Source organism: Tinamus guttatus, unplaced genomic scaffold (genome assembly GCF_059628265.1).
Source record: "Tinamus guttatus ecotype Peru unplaced genomic scaffold, ASM5962826v1 Tinamus_guttatus_pri_ptg000055l, whole genome shotgun sequence".
Lineage (NCBI taxonomy): Eukaryota > Metazoa > Chordata > Aves > Tinamiformes > Tinamidae > Tinamus > Tinamus guttatus.
In genome coordinates, this window is record NW_028288589.1 from 1317125 (window position 1) to 1336645 (window position 19521).

Sequence of the window (19521 nt, forward strand, 5' to 3'; positions counted from 1 at the left end):
ATTTAACTTAGCCTTTTGATCATGATCTGTAAGGAGATGTAACAGTTCTGCTGCTAATCAATATAGGTTGAAAAGTTTGGGAGTATTTAACCTTGGGGATTCAGATCCAGTCACTTTTGGATATAAGTTGTCTAACTTAAATCAGGCAACTAAAATTAGAGTCATTTAAATTTAAGCTCATTGTTTTAGGCTGGAAACTCTGAGGGAAATTTCTCTCATCCTGAGATACGGATCAAAATAAGTGAGATGAAACACCCTCTGGATGTGTGTATTTCTCTCTACTTGACAAAATTATTTTAGGTTGAATACCTTTGCTATGACAACTACTTTTTATAAATCTAAAAGCTAGAACCTAACCATGGACAGTTCAAGATCAAACTCATGTACATAGATTTGAGTTATTTCAAGTCTTCTCTTCAAGCCTCAGGATTTGACATCTAGTTGTTAACTCAGAAGAACTCTTATTCACTTCTGTCAACTTCTTCCTGAAATATCTTCACAAAATCTCAAGGATTTGACCTGGTAAAACTGAGATAGTAAAAGTACTTGACTGCTTCATCCCCAAAATTATGTGCATCTTTGTTAGATGCTTTCCTCATGACACAGTAACCAGCTCAACAGCAGTTGATGTGGCATAAGATTGCCCTCCTGTAAAAAGGGGAATTCTTGTTTCATATACCAATACTTCCTGAGTGGATATTTATTCCCTCCAGACGATCACAGTAAATTCTGTCAGATGCTCGAAGAAGGATCAGTAGCTTTAAACTTCTTTCTAGAGGATGCTGAAAAGAACCTGCCATAAGGGGAAAAAAACAAACAAACAAAAATGAAAAATTAAAAAAAAACCCAGCAACAACTCTCCAGAGATGTTAATGCAAATATTTCATCAAGCGTAGAAATTAAGAGGGTGTGAAACCAAATTGAGACCCCCACAAAAAGGGGAGTCTAAAGGAGTTTGACCAAGGTCACACAAGGAATCTGTGGAAAAACAGATGGTTTGTTTTCACCTCCCCAATCTCTGAACTACTGTTTCTCTCCACAGCCCAAACTTCAGAAAGTTTTGGTGTGTGCAATCTTGTTCTTATCTTGTGGTGATAAGTCGGTACAGTAAACTGTATTCCAACTGTGACTTCATTTATTTCTCCAAGGGTAGTTTACAGTTTCAGCAGAAAATGGCCCAGCACTAAACAGATACTAGGGAGGAAAAAGTAGGACAGTTTTTGCCCTGGAGAAATGTATGCGGAGTCCAGTAAAAGAGTTCAGCGTTGCTTTAAAATTAGAGATTAAATCAATTATGCAACAGAAAACTGCAGCAGATGTAGAACTAAAAAATATATACATATCTGTACAAAATTAGCTGGCCTGTCATGATCTTTTAATATTGAAAAATTACTAGTTTGGAAAAGAGAGATGATTTTATATCCTAAAGAAATAGGATTTGCTTTAAGAGCACTTCCAAATGAGGTGCAATCAATAATAAATGTATTGCTCCTCACCAGTGTCTGACAGTTATCAGTGGATATTTAAATTATCTGTAAAGCTTTTAAATGGGAATAAGGCAAACACTGCAAGACTTGTGGCTTCCCATATATCTCTATATCTCAATCAGTGAGCTGGTATCTTCTCTAGGGACATGGAGGGTATTCGACCTTTCATCGACTCTTTTCCACCCAATGCATCTTTAATCTTGTTTAAACTCCCATAACTGTGGTTTGCACCGAGGATCATCAGGAAACAGGCCATAACCAAACATTCATTTCAGATGAGAAAAATAGTGGTAAGCACCTTCACCACCAGTGAAAAAAGCTTAATAAGTGTCCAGAGAGAGCTGCAGAAGACCTGTGTAAAAAGACATATTTAGCTTTGTATAGAGTGTTTTTTCCCCCATTTCATCCTCACAACAATCTGTGTTTAAATACTTAGCCTAAACATAGCTGATACTTCATCTGTGATGAAAATATCAGCTACCCTGAAGACTAAAGAAAGACTCAGCAAAATGTTTTGGATAATTTTATACCGATTATTACAGTTATTGATATTACATTATATTTATAAATATCTTTTTCTTAATCCTAATGATAACCTTTTAAGGTGGGGAATTAATTAATTATCATTAAAAATATTATTTGTATTACTATTTTATTGGTAGCTATAAGTCAGTAAAAAATAGCCAGATGATAATATCCAACTCCAAGCTTTCACTTAAAGACAATTTTTAAAGTAGATTTCTAGGCTTACCACTCAGGTAAATGCTTGGAAATTTTAATTTTAAAAGCTTGAATTAGAAGTTATCGCTTCTTAAAAAGAAACTACCTTCTACCTTAGATAAAATCTGTGATTTTTAAGCCCTAAAAAGCACGAGAATAGGTTAGGGAACCTTACTCTTGTTAAAAACAAAACAAAACCAAATTATACACACACACAAACTCAAAATATGAATGGAATGAGAAAGAAGATAGCTATAATAAAACTACTCATGATAGCTCATAGCCAGATTAAATCTATAGGAATATCTAAAAGGAGGAAGATAATGGTCACAGAAATGCTTCAGTGGCTGCACACCGACTAGACTAGAAAAAAAAAAACATTCTTTATGCATATTTAGAACAAAAATAATCCTAATAAGCTCTTGCTTATGACAATAGTACAGTAGTTTTATATCAATATACTTAAATAACTTGAATGCAAATGCTACAGAAAAGTTGACCCAGCAACTCACTGAACTATTAAGGTGGACTTTTCAGTAAGTTCTGAATCACTGACAGCGTGTCTTAACACCGGAAGAAAGCTAATATTGTGCCAATATTTCAAACAAACATAAAAGTAAGAGCCCCAGCTAATTACAGGCCTGTCAGCTTGACATTGATTGCGAGGAAAAAATAAATAAAAATGGAAAGTCCAACCTGAAACACAATTAATAAATCATTAAAAGTAGATGATATAATTAATGCCAATCAACATGGCTTTATAGAAAATAGGTCCTGTGAAATTTCCTTGTTATCATCTTTTGATGAGATTACAAGTTTAGTTGATAAAGATTATAGCTTTGATATAATGGGCTTCTCCAAGGTATTTGACTTAGTAGCAGAAAACTTTCTGATTAACAAACTGTACTGGTACAACATGAATACGGCACAATTAAATTACAGGAGGCTCAAGTGAAATGGAGCTTTTACTCAAGTCCAAAAAGATAGGTCTTGCATAAGAAACACAATCTGGATGAATAAATGGAGAATAAATTAAGAAAGAAATATATGAAAGCAACAATCTAGGTAAGGTCTGAGACATGTATTTTGGCTTAGTGAAAATACAGTCCCACATGAGAGCTCATGAAAATGAAGATATGGAAACGGAAGCTACCTCACCTTCCTCAATGCAAAATCCAAAGTAGCTACCCAAACTATCCACCGAGGCTGGGAAACTTTCATCACTATATGAAATAACTGGCATATGAAATCACAGCTCCTTTAATCAGTTGTTTAAATAAAATTACCAAGTTGCCCTAACGCAGCAAATAAAATGTCTGCAGCACATACCTGAAGTATCTGGGCTTTAAATGCCTATCTCTGGATATGAAAACTTTAGGTGACTTGTTCCACTTTCATGTAGTGAACTACTCTTAGAGGTAAATCAACCGGTCAAATCAGCTGTCCTGTGTGTGAGAGGCACAGAAACAGTCCCCACTTTGTATAACTACTACTAGTTAAAGACTCATCAGTTTGACCTGGTGGCCTGATGGATCACACATCATCACTGGCAGAGAACTAAGAAAGAAAGAAAGTAGGGCCAGAAGTTGCCAGAAGTATCTGGTGAGATGTGCAACAGCTGTTATAGATAAGAGCAAGGAAATAGCTGAGATAAGATCCCTGCCTTACACTGGCAAGTAGGCTTTGCTAAGTAAGTTGCAGAGACCACATCTAATATCAGTTTTGTGCTTCTTTAATCCAAAACATACTAGGTAAATGTGACCAGAAGTCACCAAAAGTATCTGGTGAGATGTGCAGGAAAATTCAATGCCAGTGTGCACAGAAAGAGAATGGAGCTTTCTCAAACACATCCTCTTTTACACCTAGATATGTTAGATTTTAAAGGGTTTGCTCATCTCATCTGTCCCAATTTGCCACTTATCTGCAAGCCTAGGCACAGCTTCTGAGCAGAAGTCTGACTGCTCTGTAAATTTCAGGCATATCTTAAGCACAGGGACAGTTTGATTCATAGGCACATGGGTAGGAAGCATGCAACTTTCTAGAAGACTGATTTGCAGCACAGACACTTCTCAGTCATTTAGTGCCTTCAATATCTGTTTGACGTCACTTAACTAATGGCCTAACTGTAGGTGTGAACTTTAATAAAAAGAGCTTAAGCTGATGTTCTTCCAAGGAGTGCTGGTACCATAATGTATGCCCTGTGCAGTGTGGGAGACAGAAGAATATGTTATTCCTATGGATAATAAACACCTTGCACTGCTGATCAAGTCACCATTGACTGCAAGCTTTCCTGTAGAAATGTGAGGCCCAACTACCTTGATGCAGTTCTGTTAATGCAGTGGTTTAAGCTGATTCATAATCCTTCATCAGGCCAAGCGACTAGAGAGGATAAAACTCCATCATCTTAATAAAACATCTTCATAAAACAAAACAAAAAAAATCAGAGAAAGAGGTGTATTTTTTTTCTATATGGATTTCCCCTTATTCTAGACTGCAACCTGGATGTAGTTTGCTTTTGGATTTCAAAAGCATTTTCCATTGTTTTCACATTTCACTTTGCTTCCAGATGTTCTTCCCGATAGCTTTGGTTGTGTTTTTTCTTCTTTTTCCATATCAAATCTCATTCCATTCTTTCCTAGAATAGTGGGCGCTTCCTCCCTTTTAGCCTTTCCTTTCTTCACAACAAAATATGGTGCAACAGCTGTTGTATATAACAGCAAGGAAATCGCTGAGATAAAAGATCCCCACTTTCCACTGGCAAGTGGACTTTGCTAAGTATGTTGCAGCGACCATGTCTAATAACAACTTCGTGTTTCCTTAATCCAGCCCTTCTTGGGTTCTTCCTGCCCACCTATTTTCAAAACTGTACTGCATTGTTACCACAAAGCCTGAAGAATTTTTCACCATGGTCAGTACATAGCTGGATGGTCACTGAGCACTGGTTTCTCCTTTCCCAGTTGTTCCATCAAGTGAATGAAATGAATGTCCATGGAATAAGAAGCGAGATGTGGGATAGGATTAATCTGTCTAACTATGCATGCCTAGTGCCATTCGAGTGCCCTGGCACATGCAGATCCATGATGTGGGTTGGCAGATACAAGATGGGGATCAGCGGGACAGCAGTGCCTTTTTAAGGAGAATCTATAGACCAAGGAGGACACTTGAGTGTGCTCAAAATAATACAAGTGCCCTGTGTTTAGGCAACTGAAGCCTGTGCCCAAGAAGAGTCACATACCTACATACAAGTTCTTTCATGCAAGTTCTGTGGGTGTCCAAGCTAATAAACAGCAGTCAGAGGAGCGTAGGAAGCAATTGGCTCTAAAGTAGGTGTCAACATTAGCCACTAACTGTACTGACCTCACTGACTGTATTGACATGCTGAGGACTGAAACACCCATCTCACACATTGATCTCTATGTGGAACACCTAATTTGCATATGTTAAACATGTGAGATAAAGCCATTCGCTAGATTATATGATCAATTAGAAGATCGTGGGTCCGCTGGAGGACGGGATGGGCACCTTGGTTACAAATAACACAGAAAAAGCAGAGTTGCTCAATGCCTTCTTTGCTTCGGTGTTTACCAAGGGCAGCCCTTTAGAGCCCCAGGCCCTAGAGGCAAGAGAAGAAGCTGGTGGAGAGGAAGACTTGCCCTGGGTAGAGGAAGATTGGGTCAGAGAGCACCTAAGGAACCTCGATACCCACAAATCCATGGGCCCTGATGGGATGCACCCCAGAGTGCTGCGGGAGCTGGCAGATGCCATAGCTAAGCCGCTCTCCATCATCTTTGAAAGATCCTGGAGAACGGGGGAGGTGCCGGAAGACTGGAAGAAGGCCAATGTCACGCCAGTCTTCAAAAAAGGCAAGAAGGAGGACCCAGGCAACTACAGGCCAGTCAGCCTCACCTCCGTCCCCGGAAAAGTGATGGAACGGCTCATACTGGCTGTTGTCTCCAGGCACATGGAGGACAAGAAGGTGCTCAAGAGTAGTCAGCATGGATTCACCAAGGGAAAATCTTGCCTGACTAACCTGATAGCCTTCTATGATGAAATGACCGGCTGGATAGACGAGGGGAGAGCGGTGGATGTCGTCTATCTCGACTTCACCAAGGCTTTTGACACCGTCCCTCACAACATCCTCCTGGGCAAGCTCCGGAAGTGTGGGATAGATGAGTGGACAGTGAGATGGATTAGGAACTGGCTGGATGGCAGGGCCCAGAGAGTGGTGATCAGCGGTGCAGAGTCTAGTTGGAGGCCTGTGGCTAGTGGGGTCCCCCAGGGGTCAGTCCTTGGTCCAGTCCTGTTCAATTTATTCATCAATGACCTGGATGAAGGCACAGAGTGCTCCCTCAGCAAGTTTGCTGATGATACCAAACTGAGAGGAGTAGCCGATACCCCAGAGGGCTGTGCCGCCATCCAGAGGGACCTGGACAGGCTGGACAACTGGGCGGTGAAAAACCTCATGCAATTCAACAAGGCCAAGTGCAAGGTCCTGCACCTGGGGAGGAATAACCCCAGACACCAGTACAGGCTGGGGACCGAGCTTGCGGAGAGCAGCTCTGCGGAGAAAGACCTGGGTGTCATGGTGGATGATAAGTTGACCATGAGGCAGCAGTGTGCCCTCGTGGCCAAGAAGGCCAATGGGATCCTGGGCTGCATTAAGAAGAGCATCTCTAGCAGGTCGAGGGAGGTGATCCTGCCCCTCTACTCAGCCCTGGTGAGGCCGCATCTGGAGTACTGCGTCCAGTTCTGGGCTCCACAGTACAAGAGGGATGTGGAGCTGCTGGAAAGAGTCCAGCGCAGGGCTACAAGGATGATCAGGGGCCTGGAACATCTGCCCTACGAGGAGAGGCTGAGGGAGCTGGGCCTGTTCAGCCTGGAGAAGAGAAGGCTGAGAGGGGATCTGATCAGTGTATATAAATACCTCAAGGGAGGGAGTGCAGAGGATGGGGATGGTCTCTTTTCAGTGGTGGCCACTGATAGGACTAGAGGAAATGGCCGGAAACTGAAACATCAAAAATTCCATAGGAACTTAAGGAAAAATTTCTTAACAGTGAGGGTGACAGAGCACTGGAACAGGCTGCCCAGAGAGGTTGTGGAGTCTCCTTCTCTGGAGATCTTCAAAACCCGCTTGGATGCAGTCCTGTGCCACGTGCTTTAGGTGTCCCTGCGTATGCAGGGGGGTTGGACTAGATGATCTCTAGAGGTCCCTTCCAACCCTAAGCATTCTATGATTCTATGATTCTATTCTATGATTCTATGAAATCAAGTGGCTGGGAAAGTGCAAAGACTAAACAGATGGAAGCCAAGAGATTAATTGAAGGGGATGCAGATGGTACAATAAACTTTTCAAACCCACTTATTCTATTACAAGGGATGAAGAATACTTAGTATATCCATTTTCATATGCAGAAGTTGTGTAGTTGAGCAGGAATGTTATGTGACTGCAAATAAGACGGGACTTTAAGTCCACTGAGATAGACGGGACTATCACCATAGTGGTACTGGAGACACTGGGCAGTGTTGTCCAGTGGTAAAATTCATGTGTGCACTATCTGTGGTTATGAGGCTAAGCAGTAACCATCATTAATACATGGCCGTCTCACGAACCACAGCGATCTATCCTTTGGGAAATCAATATAGGGATTCTTACTAGTTCTGAAAAGAAAGGAAAATAATATATTGGACTGTAGACCATCCAGAATCACACGTATCCCATGAATTCTAGTTTCTCAGCTTTCACTGCATTTCTGAAAATCCTGAAGCTTTCCAAAATGGCAATTCAGCTTAGTTTTTGTGCCCTTATCATTTTAACAAAAAATAATCAGGATCCAGCTGATGTTTCATAAGCTCCACCTTTGCAGTGATTTTTTTTTCCTTTATCCTTATCTATTTCTCATCACACTGGAGTCCTATGTGTTTATGGTTATGTTTTAACCATCTGGCTTTTTTTCTTTTTCTTCTCTTGGCAAAAAAGGCTCTTATAGGCAATAAATTCCCTACAAGGTTTGTTTCCAGATATAACCATGGCAATCTAGTAGTTTGTTAAGCAAAACAGCAAGCAAAAGCTCTGGGCTCTCCCAGAGAGCCTCTGCTTGGCCCAGGCCACTCAATTAAAGGCAATGATGTGCGGCCAAGGATTGCTACACTGAAAATGTCCCAAAGAAGTTACACAACAGGCAGGATCTGGGGATTTGGATCACATGATCTCAACCTCAGATCCTGCTCAGGCAATGCTGAGTCCTGATGTCCACATCTATTAAATTTGTTTACTAAACTGTCTCATTATCTATTTTGTGTCAGGATTTCTTTGGGGTGTGGTAAAATTGGACAGATGGGCTTCAAAACCTTCCTTCAGGCATGGAACAGTCAGGATTGGACAGATGGGCTTCAAGAAGTTACCTTGAGGCCTCAAACACATGGGAAAAGAAAGAGGAAGGGAAAGAAATGTTCACTCCTGGTTTTACAAATAAGCACAGAAGCCAGGATAAGACGTGGGAAACTTGGAGACTTTCTACCTACCCACTATCTTCACATCTGATGCTAAAGCAAGAATATTTCTCCAGAAGAAGCTGCACTAAAATTCAACAGCTGCAAATACCTGCTTGGCTTTTAATATCATTACTACTCACCGATATGCTGGAGGGGAGTTCATGCAGCAAACAAGTGCCTCAATGTTTCTTAAGTGTTTTAGCAATGAAAACATGCTTTTTCATAAAACCAATAAGAAACCACATTTAAACTACAGAAGACTGTAAGTAAGAAATGACTGAGATTCTTTTAAGCATATATATATTGACCTGCCAGATTAGGCTTTCAAACCTTTTCTTTTCTCCACAGAGAGCAGTGAAATAACTCTTTTTGCTAGTACTGTATTAACTAAAGAGTCCCTTGAGATTAACGACAAGCAAATATTGGAGCAGGCTTCCTCAGGAGGTGATTACACAAACAAATTCTCGTTTTAAAGTTCATAAAACCAATTTTGAGAAAGGTCAGGCAGTGATCAACAGTGTGATCCCAGCATCCTAAGGATTCCTGTAGGTAAATGCAATGCCCAGCTTTAGGAGCCTTGATATTTAAAGGGAAATATGCAAGTAATTACTTTTGGAGGGGGTTAGGAAAGATCCTGTTTTTGCAAATAATGTGAAATGGCCCCAGTGACATTGGAGAGCCCTAAAGGTAGGACCATTGCAAGGTAGCACCTCTGTGAAGTCCTGGTACTCATCTGTGCAGAGGGATGAGAACAAACACTGTGAATCCACCAGTGCCAGCTTTATGCCATAGGAGGATTTCCAGGCACTCTGGGGATTCCTGGTCATTTTATCTATGTTGGTTTTAAATACCTCTATGATGCTTAGCAGGTGCCTCACTAATGCTCACAGATACCAGGCACTGCCTGAGAACAGAGTAAGGGAGAGCCTGCCCTGGGGAGTTGCAGCCTCATAAAGCAGCCCCACGTGAAGCAGAGAGGGCTTTTATAAGCCCAATAAAATCCGATCCACAGTGAAATCAAGAGTTTTGCCACTGACTTCAGTGAGGTGAGGATTGCACTGTAACGTGTTTCTATTAAATAAACTGGTAATTAGCCCCAATGGATAATCACTGTGCTTAATACGGACATTTTCAGTGTCCACTCTGTAGACGGTCATAGAGCTTTGGAGTATTAGGATGGTCAACATGTTTGTGCTAACAAAACACAGTCGTTCTTCACGCTTTTTCGTGTTTATCCAGAGCAGAAACCAGCCCCAGGTACCCAGGAGAGGAGCTGCTCACTCACCCACTTTCAGTGTGCCCCCCATCACCACGATGCAGGTGGCGCTCAGGACATTGCTGGAGTTGCTGGGGAACTCCAGGGTCCCCAGGATGTAGAGACCCCTCAGAGGGGGAAGCGCCGTGTCCACCAGGATGGTTCGGTCTGAGGAACAAAACAGAGGGTTATTCACAACCTGTCAAAAGTGGCACAGAGGTGGAAAAGGGCAGAATATTGGCACTGCCTGAGTTTAGCTTTACTTCAATCTTTTTTTTTTATTATTTTTGCCTAAAAAGAAGACAGCTAGGGATCGTGTGCTTGCACAGCATCCACAAGAGCTTCATCTGCTGCTGAGGCTCCATGGTGTGACTGCAATCTGATAATAAATAGTAACATAATATTTATAATGATATTGTTGTGTGATTAAGTTTCACCAAATGCTACTTGAAGCTGTAAGAATGCCTGTGAAGTGTAGGAAGCTGGAGACATGCTGGCCTCTCTGGATGAATCTGGCTCTGCTTTGGAAAGTAAATCTTGATCATCCAATGCAATGAAGAAAGAATAAATTTATCCATGTCCAGAGAGCTTTTTTCCTCATGGCATGGAAGAGAACAAGAGTGAATGAAAAAAAATACAACTGTGTCAAATAGTCATAGTGACACTGGTGACAAGGTGAAGGTGCATATCACAACCCACCTCCAACAACTCCCTGTCACTGCTCTTCTCTCTCTGCAGTTTGGCTTTGTTCTTGGGTTTGCAAGAGAAAAGTTTTGCTGAAGTCAACACAATCTGCAGGAGGCTGAATTTCCCTTATTCTTTATTCACAGTCCTACTCATTCCTTATCAATAACTTAGTTAACAGCAGCCAGGGGAGGCATCATTCCCTCAGATTCATAAGGATAAAGTACGGAGCATAAGTCACTTCTGACCCCATTTTCAGGCATTTTGATCCCTGCTTTGACCAGATGATGCTACAACTATGTTGCAGCACTGGATGCCACCAGAAATCAATTTGTGACCTCCTATACTGGTTCCACTTTAAAATATAATTAAAGCAACATTAGGGAACCTGTCTGGTTGAGAACACAGGCCTTAGATACAAGGGCTTAAATTTTACTGCAGGTCACACACCAACCTCTGTTGCCATATTCCTCCACATCCCTCCTTTCCGTCAAGCATCATGTCAGGCTGGAACTGCCTTTTAATGTATATTTTTATGTTGCAGAGCAGAGCTGATGATGACTGGGCACAACAGCAATGCCACTGGTGCCTCCTCAAGATGCCAGCTCGTGGCCTGTGAACCATTTAAGTGTCACTTTTGCTTTCAAAACAGAACATGAGTAATGACTGAAGTGGTGCATCATTTAGGGTAGCCCACAGAAGTCAATTGCATCTTCAAGGCCTATCTAATGCTTTTTAAAATTATTGGGAGCAATTCAGTTTGCAGGGGAGACCAGCTCAGGCCCTTTAATTGTGGTTTCCAGCTCATTTCATTATTCAGAGGAGTAACAGCTTCCCGGTACAGCAGCTCTCTGAGTCACTGCGTGGCCCTGGAAGAATAAGAAGCAAAAACTCCTAGCAGAGAGTTCAACAAGATGCTGCTATCCAGGGCTTTTCTGTGATGCAGAAGCTGTGCTTAGGATCTCATTGTGACTTCCATAGAAATAGTTTGCAGAAAATGAGATTCTTCAACATAATGACAGCTGTCAACTCCTACCCAGAGATTTGCTGTGGATTCCCTTGATCTCATATTCTTTACTGCAAGGCGAAGATTCACAAAACAGGACAGATTAAGGAACAAGCAGATTTTACAATGGATTTTGTCAAAGCAGTGAGAATGGGGTACTTGAAACAGTTTTGGTCTGGAACACGGGAAAAGACATGCAATATCTTAAATAAATTGGCAAACGAACAGTTTTGCTTCTCCCTATAGCCATAAGAAGCTGCTTTGGAGGAGGAGAAAAATAACCATGCAATAGGTAGTGCAAGAAAAGTCTTTCCCCCAAAACAAATAATTGGAACTCGACTCAAACCATGCAGCATAAAGGCTTATCAACTCTTCCAACCCCTGCTTGTAGAAAGATTTAGGTTTTTTTACCATTTAGGGTTTACTGAGCCCTGTGAACCCTGCAGCAGTGCATTTATCAACCTATCTGAGTCATGTGAAAGCAGGGCTGGAAGTTAGAATGTTTTTCCCTGATCAGTCTGATGTCCACAGTAGGAGACAAAATGTTCTGTATCATTTGAAGGCAGAGGTACAAGGCTTTTCATTACATCTGAAGAACATCCAGAAATTCTGCCTTATTAAGGACAAACTCACACTCTGTCCTTGTATAAGCAAAACTCCTGCTGACTGCAAAGACAAATTAGCTTTGGAGGTCTGATGTTGTCCCCATCAGGTGAGATAACTGCAGCTGTCAAACAACAGCCGTAATCCAGCCAAGAAATGAAGGAATCTTTATTTATTTAACTAAATCTAAAGATAACAAATGCAATCATCCAGGCTGATGTACCAAGGGACCACGATCCCTGGGCAACATGATTCCTGGGATGAGCACATGCAATCAGGGCCTACTTTTTGCACTTCTCTCTGCATGGCAGACATAAGGTTTAAGATAAAACCTGAGGTCTTCAGAGATCTTTTCTTTTTTTGTCTACACACTGTCCTATGTCCCTGAGAGTCCTCAGGGAATCACCCTGAAAAGCACCATGATGGTCCTTGCTGGTCCTGTTGTGATATGCCATAATGTAATAAAGACAGCACAAAGTCCACTCAGGAATGGACTGAATAGAAGGTGAGCAGATATTGGCATTTACTAGCTTCTGATTTTTTGGTTTTGAAGCCTTAAAATTTCACAAGTGTTTGGGGAGAGCAAAGCACTGGATGCTCAGGGGTGCCAGGTCTGCTTACTGGTTTGTTTCTTCTGCACACATGGTCCTAGTCTGACCTCCTTTTCCTGTATTCTCCCACATCTTGCCTTCCCCATTTTTGTTTTCTTCCTGCTCTCTGGATATCAGCAAAGGACACACTGAGAGCCTCTGTTCTCAAGGACTATACCAAGCATCACCAGAACCCATGGCTTTCAGAAAGCCCTGGTTGAAAAGAAACTCCTTGAATCTTTTGGGCTGAAGCATCCTTCAGGCATCGAAGTTTTTCACAGCTTTCAGATATAATAAGTCTCTACAGAGCATATGCAATCTGCATTTTTTCCCTAAATCTCATAATATGAGAACATTTTCACAGGCATGAAGAAACTCCTGTGTATAATCTCTTTACAGGACAGGCATAGTCCTATGCCCTGCAGAACTGAGAAGGAAAAGCACAGTATGTGAGGATGGGAAACAGAGAGAAGAGAATAAGGGGGAAGACGTTGTTGAAATGATATCTCTCAGGCAGAAGGGGAATCTAGTTTGTGAAATCACAGCTCAAGAATGTGGCAAAAAGCTGCAGTTGACAAAGGCCATAAGTATATTCATCAAACACAGACTGAAACATTTTTACAAGGAAAAAAAAGAAAGAAAGAAGTGCTCCTAGGCATACCATTTATATGTCAAGTTTCAGTCTAGAACAGATATTTTTGCTGAGTTGCACATCTTTCTAAAAAAGACTTTAAAAAGGAAATGCTGACTGCTTTGTAGCTGTAGCATCATGGGTGTGAGCCGTGAAACAACAACAGGAGAGAGAAATTCTCCCATGCAGAGATATTTGTGCAAACCTGGGATTTCATCAGTGTAAACAAACAGCACTTTGGTGTGTGATGCTTTGGTGTGTGAAATCCTAGCAAAGTGCAATATTGCTCTGCATAAATAACAGAAGGCTCATTGGCAGTCAAAAAAAAAAAAAAGGAGAACAAAGGTCCTTCCATACTTGAGAAGAAAAACAAATGGAGTCAAAGGAGGATTAATAGGATTAATAAGGTCCTTACAGAATACTTCCAGTTACGTAATAGAGGGAGGTGGCTACTAAGGGGTTAGAATGATAAGCTTTAGGTCACAAGGTTTAAGTGATTCACCTTCAGAGAGAAACAAAACTGACTTTTTTTCTCCCATAAATACACTCACATAATAATAAGCAAGGTTTTCAGAAAGGAATAATTCAAGCCTGAAAACAGGGCTATGTTTCATTATATATATACTTTCTCCAGACAAAACCTCACAGGTATGCCACAGTCTTAATGTTCAGATGTACAACACTGAAAACTCACTAATGACTCCAGCAATGACACAAAATGCCTTTGATCAACCACATTGCTGTATAAAACGCTATAGCATGCCATTGAATGGAAATCAGGCACAACAGAAGAGCTATTATATGAGATACAGTACTCCAGCATTCATCTCTTCAAACAGAAAAAGTTCAAAGAAAATCAAAATCAGAAAATGAATAACAGAGTGAATTCCACCACTAAGAAAAAAAAAAAAAAAAAGAGAGAGAGAGAAAGAAGAGAAGAGAAAAGAAATTGCCAGGGGCTACGTGATATCATACCAATACCCTTCAAAACAACATTCCAGCGCCTGGAATCGTAACACGTTCTCCTTCCACACAGAGCGTGCTGTGTCAGGATGTGTCATACTGAAAACCATAAACCGAAGCCCTGAAAATCCAAGGGGCTTGAGGAGCTAATGCCACTGCTGGCTGCCAGAGTGGCATGACTAAACTCATCCAGCTTGTTTTTCGAGGTGGTGCAACTGCTGAGAACTCGTGCAGACGAGAGGGTCTTGTGTGATGACTGCAGTTCTGATGATGAACCTCCAGAGGGAAAAGCACAAGTTCTTCCAGCTTGAGCTAAAGCTTTCCAGCTAGGACAGAGGGATATCCAATAGGGAATCAGATGCTGAGGGGACTTGTACCACACAAACCTTAAAAGTTACCTTAATATGATAGACCAACTTCTATTGCATACACACTCTAGTGAAGGGGTTAAGAGATAGTTATGGATGATACCAAAAAGAGAGTCAATGAGTATGGCTAAAGGATGCACATGCTCCACTGAAACTAGCAGAAGATGCCACTTGCCTTTTTCTTCTTAACTGTTAAATGTTTTGCTGTGGTTTAACCATTCAATAAGGCTATTCTCTAGAGCAGAGGCAATTTTATTCCAAACTTTGGAGTATCCTACACAAAGTAGCTGATCACTAGGATTCAGGACCAGGAAACTGAAGTATCTCAGACGGCTCAGGCATTGACTTGTATTCTGGTATTGAGTAACATTTATTATCGACTCCTTACAAGCACAAAACATTCCCATCCAGGGAACAACACAGATCATGTCAAATTGTTCCACTCCTACCCTGTTGCCTCCCAACCAGTAGGCACCATTATGCCAAATACACTGTCCCATACACTGCAAAGACTCCTCAGTTCATCTGACCGAACCAGAACTGCTCCAAATTCTGGTGATGTTTGTTGTGACCCAAAGGCTGTATGGCCATGCTAGCACAGTGCACGGTCTGAGCTAATGAGCCCTCCATCTCAGGAGGGCTAATTAGTGTATCAGCACACTGATGCAGCTGTGCTGTTTGCAATTCTAGAACGAGATTGGCTGGGCTGGGCTGTAGACATCTCTCAGCAGCGCTTTGGACACGACTGATGTGTGACGGGCCTTGCCTCATCTGACAAGAGCCAAGGTCAACGTCTTGCATGGCGGCTAAAATGAGATGGTCTGCCAGGAGGATAACACCCAGCTCTGCAAGAAACACCATGGAGTTGGATTCACAGGTGAGTCAGCAATGCAGTAAAGGACTAACAGAACCTTAATATTCTGTTTCCATTTTCTAATCTAAATAATATTTTTTTTCTTTTATTTTATACTTCATTGTAGGTTGTGCTTTACCTCCTATGATTGCCTGAGCATATCCTGTGTAATCAATCTGAGGTAAGTACAGAGGTCTAAGCTACCAATGGCAGCGCTGTGCTTCTTCATTTCTGCCTTTGACTCTTACAGCTTTGGAAAACTGAAATTCTTTGGTCTTTTAAGACTCATTTGCTATAAATCGGGGCAACTGGTAAACTGGGTATAATGTGATGCACAACGAATTATCGGGCACGGCCTTATGGCCATATTCTCTAGGATGCATGAAGAATGAAGTACACATAACCCAACCAGGAGGATCAGACAGAAAGCAAATCCCATGGGAAATGGCTCATTACAGGAGCCACTAGCAGAGATATGGACCTTTGCAGCGTGATTTAGAGGATCCCAAGTTAGGCTGTTGTCTCAGGTGCTCCTGAGCATGGTCCACCGCAATGAGATTCAGATCTCACCTGAAATGATCTGCCTATGAGAACTAGTTGTTTAAGCTTCAAACATAGCTGACTCATTTAGGCATTTAATGTTATCTGAAATACATCTGGCTATTTGAGACCTCTGAACAGCACAGGCAAATGTGGCATAGGAGAGACCTGTGCCAATTTGGGTGACCCCTGGATGACAGGCAAGATGGTCCTAGGGTGTCTCAAAGGACAACAGATACCTTCATATTAAAAACTGACTTGACCTCTGGAGCTCTATTTAATACTATCAATAAATCCTAAAAAGCAATCCAATTCACACTAAAGTAGATGATAGCCACATTTTATCACCTCAGTAACTCTTCAGGCTTCACTAACTGTGTTGACTAGTAACAGTTTCAGACACCTAAACATAGACTGATACTGTCATTTTGGATGGGCAATCACTTGGAGCTGGCAAATAGAATATAGGGTCTACACGAGAGCAGCAAAGCTCTCGAAGGATCTCTCTGGCTCTTCTGGGCTCTGACTGTACAAATATTTAATGAAATGTATTCATTAGTGGTAGTCAGATAATGGAATTAATACAAATAGATTGTGCTTGTTTGACAGGAAATAGGAAACTAATAAGAATAGTGTAAATTATCTATTTCCTAATTCACTGTAAATTCTCCTCAAAAACAAATACAAGCATTACCCTAGGATGATACAGGATCAACCCCTTTGTCAGAAGACTGAAGATTTCTTTATTTCACCTGAAATTACATACTAGATTCTAATAACTTACTGTCTGAACAAATGAGGAGAGAAATCTGAGACTGAGTCCACTTCACTTAGTCTTTCCTCCTTGTTCTTGTCATTCTCATGGGCTTTACTATATAGATGACATTATTTTTGATAACACAGAGGAGCATAGAGGAGTCCTAACTATGGGCTCAACTCCCAAATGCCAGTACATACCAATGGAAATTTCCTTCTACATAAAGACTTCATAAGCCAAAAATAGGTGTGAGAGGCATGAAGCATTCCCTATTTCCAGAAGTGTAATTGAGGCAGATAGATGGATTTACATGGTTTCTCACAGAAGTTTTGAGCATGAGCCAACAAAAGGTACTGAGCACGTACACAGCATTCACAGGGTTATTGCATAATTCAGGTTGGAAGGGACTTCAGGACTTCACATCATGTAGTCCAACACTAGGGCTCATCTAGTCCAAAGTCCTGTTCAGAGTAGGATCAGCTATGAGGTGCCATAGTTATCACAAATTTTATCCTCCAGATTTTACTGTAGATTATCTAATAATCAAAGTGCTTTCATGCAATAAGGTTGTAAACTAAGCATGATTTAAATGTATCTCAGGTCTGAGGTTGAAATACCAACACAGGCTAAAACATCTAGGAGGCATCCACTGTACATGGTTTGAAAGACAATCATTGACAATCGAGGATATGGAACAGAAAAATAAAATGGAAATTGGTACAATTGTGGAAATATGACGTATGCACAAAAACTCAGAGAGGTCAGTCAAGAAATGATCTCTGTGTGAGCTCTGATTCTGAGTCTAGTAGATTCTGTGCTCTGGAAAGAAAACCCTTGCTCAAAATCAAGCTGGAATATCGGTGTGGGTAAGCAAGTTTGTGTGTGTGTGTTTTTGTGTATGTGTAAATGGAAAAGAGTGAGTATTCTTTTCCAAAAAACACTTCTGTGCTATAGCTTAGAGCAAACATGACTAGGAACAAATGTGCTGGCCTGCATGTACCAGAATGGACACCAATGCCAATGAGCATGTTGCAACACAACGATCTATCCTAAAGCAGACAGGTCCCACCATCCATCACTAGAGAAATTGAAGACTATTCCTTCCCTACTTACTAGGTAAGATGATGACATCTTCCCCCGCGCCAGGGATGCTGCTGTTGGATCCACCCCAGCCTTTTCCCACGTCATTCCACGTCTCCGGATGTGACCATTTCAGGACAGCATCAGAAGGAACTACAAAACAGTATATACAAAGAGAGAATTACCATTTTTGCTAGCTGAAAGAATTATCTTTGATAACCAGGCATCTGTGGCATTAACATCCTGATGCATGATGAAGCAACACTAACTGCATTTTGGAATATCGCACACTTTAAGAAAGCTGCCCTACTGAAAAACAGTTGGCTTTCCCAGGATCATCTTTGCAGAAATAAAGAACAGTGAGATAACTTGGAAAAAAAAACAAAACAGTAACAAGCTCAGTGGGACTTACCAAAAGCAAAGAAAAATTCAAGGTATGTCATCGCACTTACCCTATGTTCTACTTTGTGAATATGCTTGACAATCATCTGCTTCATTTATTTTTATTTATGCCAGCCAAAACTCTGAGCACTTTGAGCATAAAGTCAAAATGCACAAATGAAAATGAAATTTAGTCATCCACGCTTCCTGGCAAAACTAGGCAATTACAATAACAAATAACCCCACCAAAAAAAAAAAAAGAAAAAAAAAAGAAAAAGAAAAAAAGAAAGTGCCAGCTCTTCTCACATGCTTTTTCTCCTCCAGTGCTCTAAGAAAAAGATTAAACTCTTAGGGCGAGATAAAATATGCAAGATTTTCAAAATGGAGTAATTGGCTCTTACAAGGTTGAGAGCCCATAAGAAAGCAGAAGTCTTCCCATTTCACGAGGTAATGAAGACCTGACTTGGGACACATGGCAACTCTTGCTGATTCCACAAAGATTTATTTTTCAGCTGAATCTAAAATGAAACTTATCATCCTAAAATACCGGGAGAAATCAAGTTCACAAAATTTAGGTCCTTAACTTGCACTTCAATTTCAGACAGCTAATGAGCCAGTCTTCATAAATTAATTGCCTAAATTGGCTTAGCCTGAAGCCTGTACATGAAGTTTAGTAATGCCTAAATCAACGCAGTCAGGGCCTCCCTCTGGAGGCCTCGGCAAGCACCTACCTCTATCCTATAAAAGACTATAGGGGAAAACCTGGTATTTTTACTTGAGGAGGGCTTCATTTTATGTTTAAAACACAGGGAAAAGCTTATATATAACTAAGATGGACTAGAACTCACTATCACACTGCGCAGCAGAAAAACCTTGCAAGCTTTCTGCTACCAATTTAGGGAAGCACAGAGAAATTAAAGGCAGGCAGAGCTCTTCAAGGCAAGGTCTGCCTTTCCATTACTTGTCTATTTGAGAAGAAATACTCTGTAAAAGGATCTCTAAGGTCTGCCAGGTCAATGATTCCTGTTGTTAATATGCAGCAAGGCAGTTATGCACCTGAAACCAAATTTTGGACATCTCCCCTCTCTGGTCTATTATGCTGACTCAATGT

General features: G+C 41.1%; 1 protein-coding gene across 1 annotated transcript in view; it reads right to left on the bottom strand.

Moving 5' to 3' along the window:
- PKHD1 (PKHD1 ciliary IPT domain containing fibrocystin/polyductin) overlaps positions 1-19521 on the bottom strand; it is a 239843-nt gene that overhangs the window by 81781 nt on the left and 138541 nt on the right. The window contains 3 exon segments of the mRNA XM_088540100.1: positions 680-793; positions 9985-10122; positions 18063-18182. Of these exon segments, the coding sequence (XP_088396226.1) occupies positions 680-793; positions 9985-10122; positions 18063-18182 (372 nt within the window).